Here is a 20569-nt window from a genome sequence, read left to right as displayed (position 1 = left end):
GCTCTCTCTCTCTGTGTCTCTGTCTCTGTCTCTCTCTGTCTCTCTCTCTCTCTTTTCTCTCTGTCTCTGTCTCTGTCTCTCTCTGTCTCTCTCTGTCTCTCTCTTTTACCCCCGCTCTCTCTCTCTCTACAATTCAGCAGGTTCGATAAGTCCAATACACTGGATCATCTAGCTTACCGTGGCTCGGAACAGGTCTGGGTCGCTATGCTAGGAATAAACAGGAACAGCGCAAGACAGAACGTGCTTGACCGGGACCTCATTTTGGAAGCAAAACACAGAGAAATTGACAGCTGAAAAATAGAATTATAATATCGTTATAATCATGCATCAGCCAACAAATTAACAAGTGCTCAGTGTCTCCGAACCAGACGACAAGTGCAGACATACAAAAAACAAATAACAATAAAGATGCAATGTTCTTGGCTGTTTCCCTCTTGTGATTGCCTGATAACCTCGTATCATCGTCCAAAAACCATTGCACTTTAAAAAGAAATTCATATATTTGCATACACTTAGTTTAATTGAAGATACATTCATTATCCAGCAATAAAGACAAGTGCAGAAAGACGAAGAACAGATAATAATAAAGATGAAGTGTTCTTGGTTCTTCCCTCTTATGATAACCTTGTATCGACGCCCAGCAACCATTGCACTTTAGAGAGCATATATTTGTGCAAACACTTAGTTTAATTGCACATGTATTAATTATTCAGCAGTTATGAGTAACCTAGTGGAAATGATATCATTTTACTCACTGCTGTGTTTTTTCTATTTCAGAAGTAGACTTTTGTTTTACACAGCTTCTATCATTCGCTAGCATGTGACCCTCATCTGGGATTATTGATTATTGTACTTCACCAAGATGGGTTTAGAATGTAACATGTTCTGTGAAGAAAATTGTTAAGGACGATTAGTCCTATCTTCTGTTAAAATGACTTGTTTCCAACCTTTGAGGTTTGAGCCCTGTACACGTAATTCTTCTCAAAACAATAGAACAACTTATACCCGAAAAGAGCCCGACGCTTAACGTCACATATTAATACTTGTCATCATTTTCACGAGTTTTCATTCACAAACACCTGGGAAATAAATCTCATGTTCCCCATGCAATAAATCCCCGGTTACCATAGTTGCAGGAAGCAGGTTATACATGAATAATCAAAAGCAAACCCAATAGAAACGCTCGGGGATTCTTCGGCTCTTTTCATTGGCGTTTCCCCAGATCTAAACAGACGACACTGCTTTGCAAAGTTCTAAAACTGGTAAAAGTAAACAAAAAACAAAACTACTTCATGAAAGTTCATACATTCATCACAAACAAATGAAACCTAGCGATATGTTTTGTCTTCTTACAAAGTCATGGAGTGCGTGTATCTGTGTTTCGATACACAGACGTTCGGAGAAACACGAACGTCAAGTTCAAGTCAAACCAATTGACCCCTGACACACAAATTTTGACCCGTGCACAAGACGTTGTATCGATAAACGAAGCGCAAATAAGAAATAATAATAAAAGCAAAGAACATAGCAACAAGATATGCAAACATCTAACAAAACCGAGCAAGCGGAATGACAGGTCTAATACACAACAAAGAGGCAATGAGTCCGAAAAAAACCACGATTCTTTCCTTCGCTGCACGACGCAAATTCTGTGACCTTTGACCCAACGTAGCTTCCACATTCGATAACTAAGCTTATTATTTACAACTGGAAACCGAGGGGGTGGAATACTGAGAGGAACAAACAGAACTGTGCATCCTCAAACCCAACATTTTATGAACTCAAAACACAGAAAGTTGCTTTCACACGCCAGCTTTGATTGCAACAACGTGCTGGGGCCCCAACATATGTATTATCATAACGGAACTCGTGTTTTAACGCATGGCTCCCTGTGTTGATTTGGCACTTATTTTCTCACTACCAAAATGATGACAAAAACTATATTTGGTGGTTTGTTGTCAGACCAGCTTTTTTTGTCGGTCCTCGGGGGGCATATCGACTTTGTTTCATATTTATTGACCGCGGCCTTCGGCCTTGGCAAAGCTAACCGAGACTAGTTGAGGTTGTATCAATGCGCCTCGCCAGCAGGTTGTTAATGGATTTTTTAGCGAGTGGCTATCGACAATTAGTCACCTGTAATTTTTAATGAGTTGGGGCATTCTGACCAATCACAGGATCTGTTTCATTAAAACGCAAACTTGATTGAATTACAATTACACATTAACATGCTTCCATTTGAAACTTCGAGGTCTTCATCGGGGATTGACGCCCGACTTCAATTAGACTTTGGGAGGGCGTCAATCCACGATGAAGACCGAGAAGTTTCAAATGGAAGCATGTTAATGTTATTGTAATTCAATCTGACGACGATCTCTTTCCTGCTTTCATGCGGTTGTAAACAGACAGAATTGGTTCTGTTCTGTTCACACACTACTTTCAGTCCACCTACCTGCAAGGGTCAAGTCCCAAGAAATATGTCTCTGTATTCCTATCGTATCACTCTGCTCCTGTTTTGTTTTCTTTCACACACATTTTCCCTTCTTTTTTGACGGGTTTCTGGACAGCAAACTCTAAAACAAATTCTTTTCATCACAAAAGCGATCTTTGGAATTGACTGACGTAGTCCGGAAGAATTCATGCATCAACTTACGTCACGTATTCGACGTCATCACTTCGCATACCTTATGGTCTCGGTATTTCGTTGGCCTTCATATTTCCTACTTGTAAAATGACCCTCAAAGCTAACCGAGACTAGTTGAGGCTGTATCAATGCGCCTCGCCAGCAGGTTGTTAATGGCTTTTTTTAGCGAGTGTTTATCGACAATTAATGACCGGTAATTTTTAACGAGTTGGGGCATTCTGACCAATCACAGGATCTGTTTCATTAAAACGCAAACTTGATTGAATTACAATAACAATTAACCATTATAACACAAGATAATACTAATCATCCTGGACACGCTATGTAAGATTAGGATGCTTTGTATTTTTATTTTATATTTGTTTAAAGTCAACCAATGGGCCTCGTTTTTCAAGCAATGTGTATTTATGAGTATTGTTTTTGTTGTACCATGAGCAGAATATCATACCTTAATCACATAATTATTTTAAACTTAAAGAGGACAGTTTATAATCTAAATCATTTTGTTGGGGGGGGGGGGGGGGGGAGGAAGGGGGTTGGGGCGAATACATAGCCGTGATCATTTCATATAAGCTTACGAATTATTCAACAACTTATTTGAAAGTATATAAAACACCTTAAACGTGTTCCTACCTTTAAATCCGGAAGAAGTACGCCAGCATAACCACACAGCTGTATTGTGCCAAGGCCTGAGACTCAACTGACTTAGCATGCACACGCCGTGTCGTGCCTACCTGTGTGTGTGCAGTTAACTTCCTCAACCGTTCGTATTGTTTTCACGTCTATTGTAGCGACATCACGATATTGCAAGGCCCACGCAGGTCTTTTTACAAAGTATCGGAAAACAAGTGTGTTCTCAGAATCCAAACCGGATGAGTTAGTGTTACGTGTTTTGCACATTCTTTTGCATCTGTCTTTGTATGAGGTACTTGAATGTGAGTGTTTGTGATGTCTGGAGTATTGTGTACGTGTGTGTGCGTGCATGTGTGCGTATTCGTGTATGTGTGTGTGTGTGTGTGTGTGTGTGTGTGTACGTGCGTGCGTGCATTCGTGCGTTCGTGCGTGTGTGTGTATGTGTGCGTATTTGTGTGTGGTGGGGTTTGGTGTTTGTGAAGGACACGACCTGATCAAAATAAACTTTGTAAAACCTTGCAAAGGAAAGCACGCCTTTTTTTCGTAACTGAATACAGAATACAGGACATGAAATTCAAGACGAAACAGCGAGGAAAATTGTTGTTTAAAAACGACGCTCACAGAAGCCAAAATCTGTGAATAGAAACGTCTCACAAGTTATCCTGCTCTTCCTATTTCGTACAAGCAAATTACACTTCGTTGCCTCTTTTGAAAACGATGTTTTGTGTCAAGAAAACCATTCACACTTTAGAGAGTAGGAGCTCACAATTTTATTACTGATTATTGGCTATAAATGAATGTTTTCCATGGAGGTGAATCGTAACATCTTTAACAAAAATATGAAATAACTAGATGATTACCCGCTTCGCCGGGTACCGGCTTCGCCGGGAAGAAGTAGAGCCGAATACCAGGCTGCGCCTGGGACCCGGCTTTGCCGGGTGTACGCCGGCTTAGCCGGCGCACGAAGGAAAGGAGATAAACGCGCAAAACACTGGAGACCTTCTAAAAATAGTAACGTGCAGTGACCTTCTAAAAATAGTAACGTAGTAACGGGAATATGGATTGACGCCACACGGAGGAAGGGAGATAATCGCGGCTGAAAACACTGGAGAAGATAAGGAAGAGTTACTGGTAGTGGATCCCGACAAAAAAACACAAAATCGGTTCAGCGCGCACAGCGCTGCGCGCTGAGAGCACGTGTTGAAATATCTCATCGATGAGGTTGTGTCCGGGGTGTAGCTGAATACGGTGTCCAAATTTGAAAAAGACCCACCGAGAACTTTGGCCGTGCATCGCGAACAGACAGACAGACAGACAGACAGACAGACAGACAGACAGACACTAGTCGTATATATATATAGAAGTTAGAATATAGCACTTGAATAGTACTTTAATGATATCTGTTTGTGATGATGGACATGTCCACACTTCTCGTTGCACAAACACTTGATAACAATAGTCACTGTCCTCGAATGCTTCGTGTGTGTCATGCTCCGGTCATTTTCTTGATCTTTGTTGTTGTTGTTCGTGGTGGTGGTGGTGGTGGACTGGTGGTGGTTGAGGTTGTGCCTTCGCGTTTGCGAGAAAAAATAGCTGTTTTTCGAAATCATACTCCTGTTTAATTAATTAGTTTTGACAAGACAGGTACAACATACCACCGGCGTTGATTTTTGTACAACTCAGTTGGTGTGCTCATGTGACGTTCTAGGTAGGCGAGACTTTTTAATTTTTTTGTTTTGTTTTGTTTTCTTGTTGTTGTTGTTTTTTTTGTTTGCTTAACGCCCAGCCGACCACGAAGGGCCATATCAGGGCGGTGCTACTTTGACATTTAACGTGCGCCACACACAAGACAGAAGTCGCAGCACAGGCTTCATGTCTCACCCAGTCACATTATTCTGACACCGGACAAACCAGTCCTAGCACTAACCCCATAATGCCAGACGCCAGGCGGAGCAGCCACTAGATTGCCAATTTTAAAGTCTTAGGTATGACCCGGCCGGGGTTCGAACCCACAACCTCCCGATCACGGGGCGGACGCCTTGCCACTAGGCCAACCGTGCCGGTCTACTTTTTAAGTCTAGCTTCTTTTAAGGAGTTAAGAGCAAAGAGTAATAATTTCCAAACCATCTGCATCCTTGTGTGAATAGTCAAACCAAACTTACTCAAGCAGATGAATCAGCTCGTACATTAGATTTACTTTGACCTTTTGTCTTTGCCAAGAAGGCAGGTCTTCAGAATCTCTTTCCGTTGAACGGATATTCTGTAGTGGCCAAGTTCACTATCGTTTGGGGAAACTCACCGTCGACGGTATGTTTTAAGTACAACACATATCTCTTCTCTATTCCGTAAACATGTACGCGATAATTCTAATAAGTACAGGTTCAAAATAAGACAACATTAACAAGCATTCCTTCTTGCAAAAATAACATTGTCTCAACAGTATTTCATATGAAAAACGGATTACTAAACAAAAAAGCTCTTTTAAAATATGATATCTGTTGGCAAATAGCAATGTGTTAGTTGTAATATGTGTATCCACGTCACTTTCTGTCGATTTCAATTTTACGCTGTATCTCTTTCATTTATTAATCCTTTATCATAATAAACACTATAAAACAATATCACTTTATTATTTCACAAAAAGATGCAGTGAGTGGCCGAGTAAAACCAACAAGAAATATTCAACAGAAAGGACCAATAGTGACATTCAACACGCACTCATGCACAACATTATCTAAAAACAAAAACGACAATCATAAACTTATTTCCATGGCATGAAGTACCGGTATATATTACCAGAAGAGGCTAATAGTATGACATCTAAATTCTCAAGTAGTTTTAACGATTTTCTGTCCGACTTTCTTGGACATATCAACACATCCTTACATTTATTTGATATATGTGTGCATATCTCGGCTTGTGAAGAGAGAATAACACTTGCAGACATAACATTCATAGTCATTTAGTTTCATGTGGATCAATTCTTCTCCTTTGCAAATCACGAATGTTATGGGAAATAGTTGAAGTAAACAGTGACTTTGATGTGCCTTATAAAAATACGCATTGTAGTAAGTACATAATTATTCAGTATTTAATTTAGCAGATTAACAAAGATGGCGGGCATGACATTCATTGGAGAAAAACAAAACAAACAAGTCGCGTAAGGCGAAAATACAATATTTAGTCAAGTAGCTGTCGAACTCACAGAATGAAACTGAACGCAATGCCATTTTTCAGCAAGACCGTATACTCGTAGCATCGTCAGTCCACCGCTCATGGCAAAGGCAGTGAACTTGACAAGAAGAGCGGGATAGTAGTTGCGCAAAGAAGGATAGCACGCTTTTCTGTACCTCTCTTTGTTTTAACTTTCTGAGCGTGTTTTTAATCCAAACATATCATATCTATATGTTTTTGGAATCAGGAACCGACAAGGAATAAGATGAAAGTGTTTTTAAATTGATTTGGACAATTTAATTTTGATAATAATTTTTATATATTTAATTTTCAGAGCTTGTTTTTAATCCGAATATAACATATTTATATGTTTTTGGAATCAGCAAATGATGGAGAATAAGATAAACGTAAATTTGGATCGTTTTATAAATTTTTATTGTTTTTTACAATTTTCAGATTTTTAATGACAAAGTCATTGATTAATTTTTAAGCCACCAAGCTGAAATGCAATACCGAAGTCCGGGCTTCGTCGAAGACTACTTGACCAAAATTTCAACCAATTTGGTTGAAAAATGAGGGCGTGACAGTGCCGCCTCAACTTTCACGAAAAGCCGGATATGACGTCATCAAAGACATTTATCAAAAAAATGAAAAAAACGTTCGGGGATTTCATACCCAGGAACTCTCATGTCAAATTTTATAAAGATCGGTCCAGTAGTTTAGTCTGAATCGCTCTACACACACACACACACACACACACAGACACACACACAGACACACACACGCACATACACCACGACCCTCGTTTCGATTCCCCCTCGATGTTAAAATATTTAGTCAAAACTTGACTAAATATAAAAAGCAAGCATCCTCACTCTGCACAGAAAGCAGACCGGCTTTTGATTTCTGATTTGTTTACAAGTGGAAAGATGCTCTTGTGCCGAATAAAGGCTGTACATATATACATAGTGATTAACAAAATGGTTTATTTGGTAAAGACGGTATGTTTTAAGTAAATAAATACCTCAATATTCTACATTCTGAAAACGCACAAGCGATAATCCAAGCTGAATTAAGGTCCGCACAAATACATAGCGATTAACCTTCGCCGGTCGTCGTGGGTCCGTGTGGACCCAGAAGGGTGTTTAATTGCAAATATCTCTTAAACCAGTTGGAATTTGTTAATGAGCTTTTAAGAATGCCCCAGACACCTAAAAAGCTCTATGTCCTGAAAGATCATTACATTTCAGCGAGAAGTAATTAAAGAAACAAAGGTCAAATTTACAAGGGTATTCACGTTTTTCCTTTATTGAGAAGCTTTAGTCCGCACGGTAATAATTAAATTAATAACTAAATTTAATTACTTCTCGTGGAAATTTAACCACGGCGTCTACGAAAGGGGATGCACGTTTTAGCTTCTTTGAAAGCATGGGTCTACGGAAGGGTATGCATATTTTCCCTTCTTTGAGAAGCATGGGTCCGCACGGCCCCACGATGTCTTCCGTGTGTAGTCGATAACCCGGTCGGGCGAAGGTTAACTATATAGGTATACAAGTTGTTTTAAGTACAACAAATATATCCACCTTGTTCATTCTGTAAACACACAAGCGATAATCCCAACGAGGGCAGGATGCAAATAAGACACCAAGGACATTGTCAAAAAGGACATTTTCTGAACAATATTCCAAATGAACAACAAATTATAAAAAAAAAATCCTTTCAAAGATGGTAATCAGCTGGTAGGAGTTATGTTATATATGTATCTACGTACGTCACTTCCTGTAGAATTAACGCTCTCCCTCCTTAACACATAGGTGTTCTACATGTTACATAATATATGTTCAGGAATGCAGTAACTTAATAGCTAGCAGAGAGCTAGCTGCTTACTAATTCGATGTTGGTGTAACATAATGCTACAAATGTGCGTGCATTTCGACAACAACACAAACATCGATTACAAAATCGCTTGTGCTTTCGTCAAACGGATTTTCTTGAGCTCGCCCGAGTGACCTCTTGCAGATTAGTTTTGACCTCGTGGACTCGAAACGTCACCGCGACATTTATCAAAGCTGACCAGCCATACACGCGTGCCAAAAAGTTAAGCAACCAAAATATTCAATCTGAAACGTGGCATTTAAAAATTCATTAAAAAAAATGATTGAACTGATAGAATGACTTTAATTGTATTGAAGGACAGTATTATGGGATGGTTTATGTCACTTCCACAACTTTGTTTGAAGACAGAAAATGTGTCGAAAATGCGGATATTCAAGTAAAAGAAAAAAAAGTTATAAAGAACAGGCCACAAAACCCAAAACGGTGTGGTGCAACTCATCGGTTTTTGACAAGCAGAAAGAATATTCAACTATCTTTCATTTTGCGTACAATGTGTCCCCCCCCCTCCCCTAGCGCTATGTTTACTGTCAACAGTTGGCGGTACCTCCCCTGTCTGTAATTATCTTATTATTCCTGTTCGGAAGGCTGCATTGTAGTCGTTCGAGCTTTTCCCTCCTAAAGAAAACAAAACTTTAGAACCTGCTAAAAACTAGCACCATATTGATTCAAGCTAATCAAGGGCTGTACAAAATAGGTCTCTTTCGCGGTTAGATTTAATATGATTTATCATCATGAAAAAACGGATCATTGCTTGGCTTCAAGTGATGATAATCAGAATCAATGACGACGTTCCGTTTTCCAACCCGTGCTTTGCTGTACGCATCACCCGGGTCATTGCGCACGTGGTCATAGGCTGCGCCAACTGCTCCACTGTTCTCCTTCATTGACCCGTTCCCAGCCAAGTTCAGTTTGTTGTAGTCGTCCGTAAGTAAACCGTCCTCAGGTTTCGTGGTTGCGCGGCCTTTCTCGTTCAGTCCAAGGGAAGGAACTGCGCTGATTCTGTTGTAAGTATCAGGAGTTGCGTCACCGGAAGCGGCCTTTTGCGAAGAGGTGTTGTTTCCATTGTGGCTGATGGTATTGTACTCGGTGTCTGTTCCAGTTGGAGCTTTAGCTGCAGGTTCAAACTTCTTGCCTTTCTTGTTGACAACACTATACACATCCTTAGGATTGGGCTGGGTTGGTTTCTCACCCACGATTATGGCGAGGCTGTACACTGGGGTAGGAGTCTTCTTGCCTGGCTTGTTGACAACGCTGTACACGTCATTGGGGTTTGGCTTTACCTGTTCCGTGTTCTTCTCGCGACTGTGTCCTGCAGCGGGTTGTGCCTCGTCAATGCGACTGTAGTCGTCTTCTTTGTTCCCGTTCAGCCACTGGAGGTTAGGACTAAGAGAGCCGTTGGTGTTGGTGCCATCGTCTGCCAGGTCATAAGGGTTGATGTCTGACGACGGTGTTGTTGCTACGTCGATGTCTGTGTAGTCGTCGTCACGACGTGAGAACGGGTTGCCTCGTCTTTCAGTGGCTGTATTTCCCGTGATGGTGCCTACTAGCAGAATTAAAACAAATCAATGCGATATGTCAGCCAATGTGCGTCATTGTTGTTGTTACATTTTAGAGGGGGGAAACGAGACGAGGGTCGTGGTGAATGTGTGTGTGTGTGTGTGTGTGTGTGTGTGTGTGTGTGTGTGTGTGTGTGTGTGTGTGTGTGTATGTATGTGTGTCTGTGTGTGTGTGTGTAGAGCGATTCAGAGTAAACTACTGGACCGATCTTCATGGAACTTTACATGAAACTTCATGGGAATGATATCCCTAGACCTTCTTTTCATTTTTCAAATAAATGTCTTTGATGACGTCATATCCGGCTTTTTGTAAAAGTTGAGGCGGCATTGTCACACCCTCATTTTCCAATTAAATTGATTGAAATTTTGGCCAAGCAATCTTCGACGCAGGCCGGACTTTGGTATTGCATTTCAGCTTGGAGGCTTAACATTTAATTAATGAGTTTGGTCATTAAAAAAAAAAAATTGTGATTACATTTGTTTGTTTTAAAACGATCCAAAAACAATTTCAGCTTATTTTTCGTCATTTTCTGATTCCCAAAACATATAAATATGTTTCATTTGGATTAAAAACAAGCTCTGAAAATTAAAAATAAGAAAATTATGATTAAAATTAAATGTCCGAAATCGATTTAAAAACATTGTTGTCTTATTCCTTGTCGGTTCCTGATTCAAAAAAACATATAGAGATGATATGTTTGGATTAAAAACAAACTCAGAAAGTTAAAAAGAATATGGATACAGAAAAGCGTGCTATCCTGCTCAGCGCAACCACTACCGCGCTATTCTGGCATGTCAATTTCACTGCCTTTGCCACGAGCGGTGGTCGGACGAAACTACGAGTACCTGTATACGGTCTTCTTGAAAAAAATGCATTGCGTTCAGTTTCATTCTGTGAGTTCGACAGCTTGACTAAATGTTGTATTTTCGCCTTACGCGACTTGTTGTTGTTGCTGTTGTTAATGAAGAGGAAGATGCTTGTGTTGTCGTTCAGTGTTGCTACTGTATAGACCAACATGTTTAAACACTATTTATTTATACATATTTTGGTTATGAAAGAAAATTTAATCACTATTGCTATAGTTTATGTTGTCGTTGCATACACTATTGACCAAGTGTTTACCCAAATTTGCTCTGAAGAGCTATTGTGCAATTCGTTTTGAAACACAATTAATGTATATATGTATAAACGATTGATAACCGCTTCTGTATTTACCTCCTGCTGGCGTTGACTGGTCCTCGGTGTCATTTGATTTGCTGTAACAATACGACACAGAATCATCAATCAGCATTAAAGCGAGAGTTTGTTGTTGTTGTTGTTGTTGTTGTTGTTGTTGTTGTTGTTAGTGGTGGTGGTGTTGTTCTTGTTGTTGTTGTGGTGATGGTGGTGGTGGTGGTGGTGGGGATGGTGGTGGGTTTGTACAGCGCGTACTTCGAATACTTAATAATATTCAGGAACTAATACGAGGAAGAAGAGTTATTACAGAGGAAGTGGGCAGTGTGGAAAGGTGCTTTGTTTTATTCAGTGCCAAATCTTCGTGCAGCGAGCTTCGTGGAGTAATTTATTTTAGGCCTCAAGTAATGTATTGATGAATCTAGATAATTTAGCAAAGTCCTACACAAAGATGGCATTTTGCCACTTCACATACACTCTTCAAAAAAAGTTAAGGATCACTGTTTTACAAGCACGCCGCCACACAAAACAGACAAGACCGAATTCTTTTATTTTTTTAAAATTATATAATTGAACAACCAAGGAGTAATGACAAACAAAGCAAAGATCGAACGCGGCAGCGACAATTTAGCTAGAGTGTGTCAAACGTGACAACCCTCGAAAATGGAATTCACAACAATGTGAATCAGTGTCAATAACGCGTGTGCCCTCCGTTGTGTGCCAGGCATTCAACACATCGTTGGCGCATGGAGTGGATCAGGTTGCATATGAATGCTCTGGGAACTCCATTCCACTCCTGCTGGAGCCATTGCAGCAGTTGACCCAGATTGACAGGAGGAGGGTGATGTTGCTGTACCCGACGACAAAGCTCGTCCCACATGTGCTCTATGGGGTTCAGGTCCGGGCTGTTGGCTGGCCACAGCATCCTGTTGACCCTGGCCTGCTGGATGAAGGTGTTTACAGCTGCAGAGCGATGGGGAGGTGCGTTGTCATCCTGAAGAATCGCACGAGGGCCGATCGCTTGGAGGGCTGGAACGACCAGGGGTTGCAGGATCTCATTCTGGTAGCGGACACCGGTCAAGTTTCCCACTACATGGTACAGAGGTGTTCTTGGACGTGTGCTGATCCCTCCCCAGACCATCACAGAGCCTCCGCCAAAACGCTGTCGTTCCAGAACAGCGCCTTCTGCGAAGCGCTCACCGCGACGCCTCCACATTCGGATGCGACCATCAGCAGATTCCAAGCAAAAGCGGGACTCATCTGTAAACAACACCTGAGCCCACTGCTGACGTTGCCACCTCACATGTTGAGTGCACCAGGCTTGGCGAGCTGCTCGGTGATTAGCAGTCAGGGTTGTTCCTCGGACTGGACGCCTTGCACGCAAGCCAAAGTTGTGTAAGCGGTTTCGGATCGTCTGACCACTAACAACAGTGTTGGTGGTAGCTTGTAGGCGTTGCCTAATGTTGTTTGCCGTAGCCATTCTTTGTTGCATGGCCTGCCTCTGAATGAAGCGATCCTCTCTTTGTGTGGTGACTCTGGGCCGACCAGAACGTTGTCGCTCCTGCACTCTTCCAGTTGCTTGGAATCTCTGTTTTAGTCTGATGATGACAGAGGGAGCCACTGAAAGCCTCTGGGCCACTTGCCTGGCAGCAACACCGTCTTGTAGCCATCCTATTGCCCTTCCTCTATCCAAATCGCCCAGTGGGGGCATGTTGCCACTGTGCATAATTGTGTCAGCGTGTCAACCTTTAAACACAAGCTGGTGAGCGATGTTCATAGCCAGGACCCTGTTGTAGCACGTGCATCACAACCTTTTGCCCTGGCATGCGTTCCGCAAATTTCATGGGGCTATAAAAAACACCTTTTTTCCACCAAAATGCAGAAGCTTTTGAGAAGTCCCACAAAGGGTAATAACTCTGCCTGCCAAACAAAATTCTAGGTCAAGACTCATTGTTCATATGTTAATTCAAACACATTAATCTGTTATTTATTATGTCGATGTTTAATTTGTTGGCAATTTTTTTTATAATTGGACCCGTTTTTTCAACCGATCCTTAACTTTTTTGAAGAGTGTATTAACATAAATCGCATGACTATATAGAGGGCTTGGATAAACAAACCTTCAAACAATTAAACCATCAAGACCAAACAAGGTGAAACAATAAGAAGAAAATAGTAATAACTTCTCCACGTATTACCTTCGGTGTCGTTTTCTCCTGTAGACAATGATGCCGATGATGACGACGATGACCACAACGACGACAATAACTATAATCCCCGCGATGGTGGCAGAGCTATTTTCGCTATCATCGTCTTCTAGAGCCGTGGTATCAGCTGACAACCCCGGATTGAGAAAAGACACAACCAATAAATACAGTATTGATTTGTGAAAACTTCAATCAAATTATTAGGTCATGTTCAAACGTACAGATAATTAAAATTGGCTTGCCAGTTCACATCACAGTGTTGTCTGCGGACACACATGTTAACGGAAATTTTTTTGGCTGTTTTTGAATTAAGTGATTTGATTTTTGGACGATCCACACACACGGAGAAAAAAACTCCCAAAGAAAACAAACATCAGAACACACACACACACACACACACACACACACACACACACACACACGCTCGCACGCGTGCCACACACACACACACACACACACACACACACACACACACACACACGCACGCACGCACGCACACACACAAACACAACAAACACCATGTCTATTTTAAGTGAAGGAATGCTGTTCGTAAATTTAAGTGGGTTCTGATTGTTTTCAAATGTGTACGTTGCCCTTCCTTTTTCAAAGTAATCGTTTTTCTCAAGGCTTCCCGATTTTGTTTTGTTGATGTTTTTATTTTTTGTCACGACAATCATCATGTAGGGATACTTAAAATAGCGCCTAGCTAACGAAGTTACAATAGTACAGTACAGTTTATTAAGAAAAATGCAATACCTGGAGACGTCATGGCGCCCACAGAAGACAAAGATGAAGTCGTTGTGTCGAACATATGTTGGTTGGACGTGTGTCGAGGTTTTGCCTGAGATGCTGTAGATTCTGCATCAAAATACAATTGAGAGAGTTTTATGTTGACATACGACCTCTAAGAACAGTTATATCTCATTAAATCAGCCTCAGCATTGAGTAAGCTACACATCTTCACGATTGAATACGCTGCAGCCTATATGCAAGTTAAATTTTATAGTGAATTAAATTGTGGAATCGTCAAGAAAAATTCGATGTGATTCAAGTTCCCTTCACTTTGCTTACTGGGTTAACGGCCAATTAACTAACAAGAAACTGTATCTAGGAAACATTTTTGAAGTTTTTGCTTGTACACGTATGTAGAACTCCAGCATAATAGGATTTGTCAATTGTCCACGACTGAAATGGTTATGCTGGTAAATTACTGCCAGTCTAAGTGTCGATGGCCCATATGGAAAGTGAAAGAGGTACCCATGTTGTTTATTCATGTTCGGATGCGTGGCTTAATTGTGAACGACATTTCTATTACTCGTATGTGGACTATTTCTCTTCTTGCATTCCTTTCTGTTCCTTTCTGTCTCATTCATTAGGGATTCCCAGTCACCATCTGCCTTTAGAACAGCCCTCAAAACACACATGTTTAAGTTAGACCTCTGAAGGAGATCCCATGATCGGTGAGTCATCGGCGCTGCCACGTGTATTATCTACTAAAGTGTGGCGTTCATGAGGATGTGTATGTGCCTGTGTGTGTTGTACTAGAATAACGTATGCGTACATGGAATGACATTGCGGGTTACCTGAACATTGACAATGACGAAAGAAAGATTGTGTGTGTGTGTGTGTGTGTGTGTCTGTGCGCGTGTGTGTCTGTGCGCGTGTGTGTGTGTGTGTGTGTGTGCGTGTGTGTGTGTGTGCGTGTGTGGGTGTGTGTGACCATGTTTGAATTTATTCGGATTCTCTCTCTCTCTCTATCTCTCTCTCTCTCTCTCTCTCTCTCTCTCTCTCTCTCTCTCTCTCTCTCTCTCTCTCTCTCTTTCTGCTATTCGCGGTCCACACCATAGTCCAGTGAATGTTATTTAATAGAAGTTTCAACTACAGTATTAGCTGTTATAGTTAGAAGTAGCTTTAATACATTCAATATGTGATTTAAGGTAGTTCACTGGACCCGTTAAATATAATTTGGTTTCTCCCAAAAGTTGGTTATTTTTTAAGTTCGATCTGTCTGCTATGCATTCAGCATAAAAAAAATATAGGGTAGTGGGTTCGTTTCGGAGCTATGAGTCTCGGAAGACAGTGCCCGTTTTGAATTTTGGACCGAAAAATCGAAAAATGGGTATGTTTTGAAAACGGCCAATTACACAAACATCTGCATAGGAATAGTCATTTAAAAAATATCACCCAAAGCAGCAATGGGCAGGTAACGAAGTGCACTGGTAAACGAAAATGTTGCGCATACTCAAACTTTGTGACGTCACGTCTTTTGCCAGAGTTTATTTTAAATTTGTTCCTCATGTTGAGGTATTTTATTGCTGGTAGCCTGGAAATAAATTACGATTTGATGAGATGGGTTGTAAACGCAAGAGCGATCAAAACGGCATTAAAAAAACCAAAAAAAACGACAGGTTGGTGGTGTTTTTAGGGGGGGTTCACTCCCTTGATTAACCCCACCCTTTGCACAATACTGTCCAGTGTGCCTCAGAAAAATATGTGTCACGATAATGTAAAGGGCTGTTGTCCGATCATTTGTCTCAGATATATGAGCCAACTAAATTATGTTTTTAAAAACCACTGTTACATATGACCTCTGTTGAAAGTCAAAGGTCACCGCAACTTTGAAAGGCCACAAGTCCGATTCAAATGTAATAAAAACGCCAATCAAAAGGTGGAGGTCACTTGTTTGATACAAGTGTAATAATAAAAATTAATAATCAAGGCTTGGTTTATAATTTTGCTTAATAGTGCGTACTGTTATTTGTTACGGTTTGAAGGCTGGGACTTTTTGAGGGTGGAATTAAAGCAATTTTTCGCCTTATGGGCCCCTTATGCCTCGAAGGACTTCAATTATTGTATTATCTGCTGCCAGCGTACAGTAGAAAGAGGGCTGCATACACAAGACACTTGTTCTTAATACTACTGGCTGTTATTCTAGTTCAAACACCGGTTTTAACATGTGGTATTCTGATGCAATCACGCTGTGAGCATCACGGGTTGGGAGACACTCTCTTACCTGCTACCGGAGCTTCAATGTTAGCTTTGGTGATTATTACGATGTCACTGGCAAAGAGAACGGCTTTGTACCGATTTCATTAGATGCCCACGTGTTTTTGACCTCGTGGTTGGGAGGCGTGTCGCATTGTTTTTATTTCTGGCGGTGTCGTCATTTTCTGACGTCATTCACTTACGCTGCCTGAAAAATGTGACGTTTGTTCTATTTACGTCATTCGAATGTTCGACGTGTTCTTCTTCTTCTGCGTTCCCTGTTCGATGTGTTCGAATTCCCAGCCTGCCAGGAAAAAATGGCGACACAACTCAGTGGCTTCCCTTTGTGTATGAAGAGTAATGTCCCTGTCTCCATTTGACCTGCCTTAAGTACATGTGATTTTGTTATTTAGAGTTTATTACATAGAGATTACACAACGTCATCGAGTGAGGGACCGAAAAATATTGAAACTCGAGGATGATTTTTTTGTGGTATCAACCGAGACCGTAGGTCGAGGTTGATACCACACAAAAAAATCATCCGAGAGTTTCAATATTTTTTGGTCCCTCACAAGATGACGTTTGTGTAATTTGTGTATACAATGATAAATTGATTGTATACAATGATCAATCTATATACCTTCCTGTCACTGGAAGCAGCAACACTTGAAAGCATAAGTTCCCTTGACAAACGTCATTTATGATTGGCGTCATCTATGAATGACGTCACTGTCTAGACAAGACAAGTGCCGGTATTGGCAAACCTTGTCGCGGCAAAGGCGTGCCTTGATACCATTGAGATCATAGGAGATGCACAGCAGTGCCGATACCAGGTTTCTTTAGCTTCACTTTAAAATGATATCAGAACGATAGTTATTCACTTGAAAGTGAACACAGGAGAGTTGTATACATAATCAATCTAACACGAAGACCCGGTGCTTCCTGTGCATCAACATCTTGCATTATAAGTAGCTGTGGATTTAGGAACAAATTCCTTTAAAACTATTTTACTTGCCTTTATCAAGTACAAGTATAGTTAATTCAATTCGTTGTCAGTTTGATTATAATTTCATGTGGTGTAATTAGCAATACATCTAAGCAAAGTTATGTATATTTGAAATAGTGACGGCATAAATACAATTATAATTTATGTAATAAGCAGCATTCTCACGTAAATACACAGATCTAGATACGAGGGGAAAAAAACCGGCATGCCAGGAACAAGAAAACATATGCTTATAAAACAACAACAACAGCAACAACAACAACAACAAACACAACAACAACGTTGAAGCTACAAACAAAGAATGTACTCCCTCCCCCTCCCAAATCCATCCCCCCACTCTGCTTTTGTTTTCTGTTTTTCACTCTATGGCAGACCCCAGGATATCTTGAAAAGCACACTATGAACTAAAATCCAAGTGCCTGCTCATTCACAAATCGCGTTTCACAAACAAGGAAGTAACGTGCATACCGTGTTGTTCACAGCTGCCTGTAACGATGGTGACATAGTAGAGCTTTGGAGGTGGCACGTCAGATACAGCCCCACCACCACGGACTCGGAATATAATCTGGAAATCCGTTGTCCGCTCCTGATGAGTTGGTATGCCAAACGCCACAGTGCGATACTTCGCAACTGAATGTTTCTGTTTTTTGTTTTTGTAACAATAGTAAGGATATTTGTTTTGATGCGTGTATTGAAAAGTGTATTCTAAGAGTTTAAAATAAATTATCACACACACACACACACACACACACACACACACACACACACACACACACACACACACACACACATACAAACACACACAAATAGGCACACCAGTTATATTATACCTTTCCTATCAAAGACTCTATGCTGAAGCTTGCCGTGCGATTCTCTTTCTCGAGTAAGTTGTGGGAGTATGAGTCTTCTACCAAGCACGACTGCGTGGCGTTGGGGAATACATGTACAAGAAACATTTGAAGCCCGTACGGCCTGCCTCTGGAGTATGTAAATTCTACACACGATGGCGTAGAAAAGATAACCCAGGGTGACTCCAGAATTGAATATACGTCGCCCTTTCCGGATTTGTTCTGTCTCACACTAGCATAACCTTCCAGAAAAATAAAGAAATAAATGCAAATTAAAGTATGTTGACTGAGACCGAAAAATGTCACTTCCAGTACACTGATAAGATAAATGGTATACATTAAGTACAACGGATCAAGAAATTGTTTCGTCTCTCGACCTTTTGAAAGTTTTGATGAAATTGCAGACCTTCTATGCTTGAATCTGTTAAAGGACTAGTCTGAGTCGATTGACATTCAGCAAACATGGACGACAATGACCACATAACAACCACTTACATGCATGCAACACAACTGGCGGCGAGTAACGTAATAATCACAATAATAATAATAATAATAATTGTCAGTAAGTACTGGTGTCACATGACTGATGTGAACCAGTTGATTGGCTAATGGCGATGCGCTAAAACTGTTAGCGCACTCTTGGAGTGCGCTAACTTTTCCACAGAGCGTATTCTTGCGCCCTTTGCCTAAGCAAGACTGTGCTCTCATCCTCAGAATTAATTAATGACATGTAGCTTATATTCTCCACAATACCAAATGACCATAAATTCCCTGCTTCTCAATTAAAGCAGAAGTGGGGTTTTTTTCTGACAGATTGCATGTGCCTGTGCCAGTGCCAGTGATCTAAAAAAAATGGAAGCCGCTGTGTTTCATCTAATTTTCGCCGACTTGCATAGATTCTTCTCATATGCCGTGTTAGTGGCATGTAGCTTATCATCCACATTACCAAATGATGAGTTAGTATACAATTCCCAGCGGCTAACAGAAAACACAAGTGTTATTCCGATAACGTACCAGCAAGACCAGTTTGGAAGACTGACTCGATCGACTTAGTCAGGTCGTCATTTCCCGATTTTGACCTTAACCCCTCAAAAAATACCTCGGAGAATGTTTTGACTGTTTTGAACTCTGTGATGTCTGTAGATTACAGATCCGACGGATGACACTCTGTCATCCTTGGGCATTTTGATGTATTCAAGATGGCGGACAAGATGGATTCCAGACTGCAAAATAGTCGAAACTGCATGCTATAAACTAGCAGAACTGTATTTATTTATGTTTTCCGGGAGATAAAACGGGAGTTAATATGCATAACAACAGTTACATGATTAGCAGACACTATAACCCGAATGGCTGGTCTGTTGAGGGACCGTTAAAACTGGTTGACGGAGCAGGATGATATAGTTAGTTTTAGCAATATATTTTTTCAGTTACAGCTAATGGTTTAAGCTTATATGTGTTGTGGGCTTTGATTACTGTTGCACTTTGCTTGACCTTCATCGCATTTCAAGGTCATATGAATGTCAAATGTTCATTCAAATGATAAAGGATTATACTATTTTTGAAGATAAAATGACGAAATGTCTTCTTAAAACTTGCCATGAATAAAAACGTTCACCAACACTGAAGGTCACACGTTTTCAAGGTCAAACAATTTCAAGGTCATATATTTTAATGTCTGCAAAACCATCACTTAGCACGTGCATCACTACAAAGATCACTGTCAAGAAGACGAAGCTGAGATTGTATGGCAATGTAACAAGAACAGGCGGGCTCTCCAAGACCATCTTACAGGGTATGGTGCGCGGAAAGAGAAGATAGAGAAGACAAATGAACAGAGGGACAGATATCATTACAGAGTGGATTGGGAAATGTTTTGCAACTTCACAAAAATTGCTCACAGCCGCCAGAGGTGGAGACAGCTTATGAAGCGCTCGTCGTTGAAGTGACCCTACAATCCTGGTGGGTTCCAGAATCAATGAGTGACTTGGTCGGTGAGCAAGCAGATAACAACTTAATCCTGGAAAAGTGGCTGTAATACCCAGAATAACTTAAAGTTATCTTGTGCTCTTTTTAAAAACAAATCTAGTCAGGTGAGGAATGTATACATCAGACGAAAGTCCTTGTAAGGTGTCACAGCGCCAAGCGATTGACACCATATACACAGTGTTGTGTCAGTTAGTGACGCCCCGAGGAGGTGTATTAGGCGTCATGTCAAGAGGCTAAACCTGATGTACCATGTCTCATATACAAAAGACCTCTATCTCATAACGTAAAGGTCATGGCGACGAACCAGGGATACTGGTTAGTATGCACTTTACCTCGCCGATGACCACACAGGATGATGTGTAGTTTACCACTCCAGATGACCAGGCGGGATGACCACGCTGGTTTACCACACAAGATGACATGGTCATGCAGTGAGTTTCCAGTTTGAGGGCAGCCACCA

The 20569-nt window shown here is 40.9% G+C and overlaps 2 protein-coding genes across 4 annotated transcripts in view; one reads left to right on the top strand and one right to left on the bottom strand.

Annotated features, from left to right (window-relative positions):
• The window catches only part of LOC138976708 (protein PALS2-like), a 501736-nt gene that overhangs the window by 75385 nt on the left and 405782 nt on the right, over positions 1 to 20569 (top strand). The gene's annotated exons all lie outside the window — the stretch shown is intronic.
• Positions 1 to 20569, bottom strand: part of LOC138976709 (uncharacterized) — a 53901-nt gene that overhangs the window by 7400 nt on the left and 25932 nt on the right. The window contains exons 1-2 of one of the 2 annotated variants that reach the window (XM_070349581.1): positions 3275 to 3598; positions 178 to 290 (exon numbers count right to left, since the gene is read on the bottom strand). In XM_070349581.1, coding sequence (XP_070205682.1) covers positions 178 to 260 — 83 coding nt within the window. In that variant the 5' untranslated portion in view covers positions 261 to 290; positions 3275 to 3598. Of the gene's footprint in view, positions 1 to 177; positions 291 to 3274; positions 3599 to 20569 lie in introns of those variants that run through there. The other variant, XM_070349580.1, reaches the window with a different exon arrangement.

Source organism: Littorina saxatilis, linkage group LG9 (genome assembly GCF_037325665.1).
Source record: "Littorina saxatilis isolate snail1 linkage group LG9, US_GU_Lsax_2.0, whole genome shotgun sequence".
In the NCBI taxonomy this organism is placed as follows: Eukaryota; Metazoa; Mollusca; class Gastropoda; order Littorinimorpha; family Littorinidae; genus Littorina; species Littorina saxatilis.
Note: the sequence above shows the minus strand (reverse complement) of the source record. Positions and strands in the feature narration are given on the sequence as shown.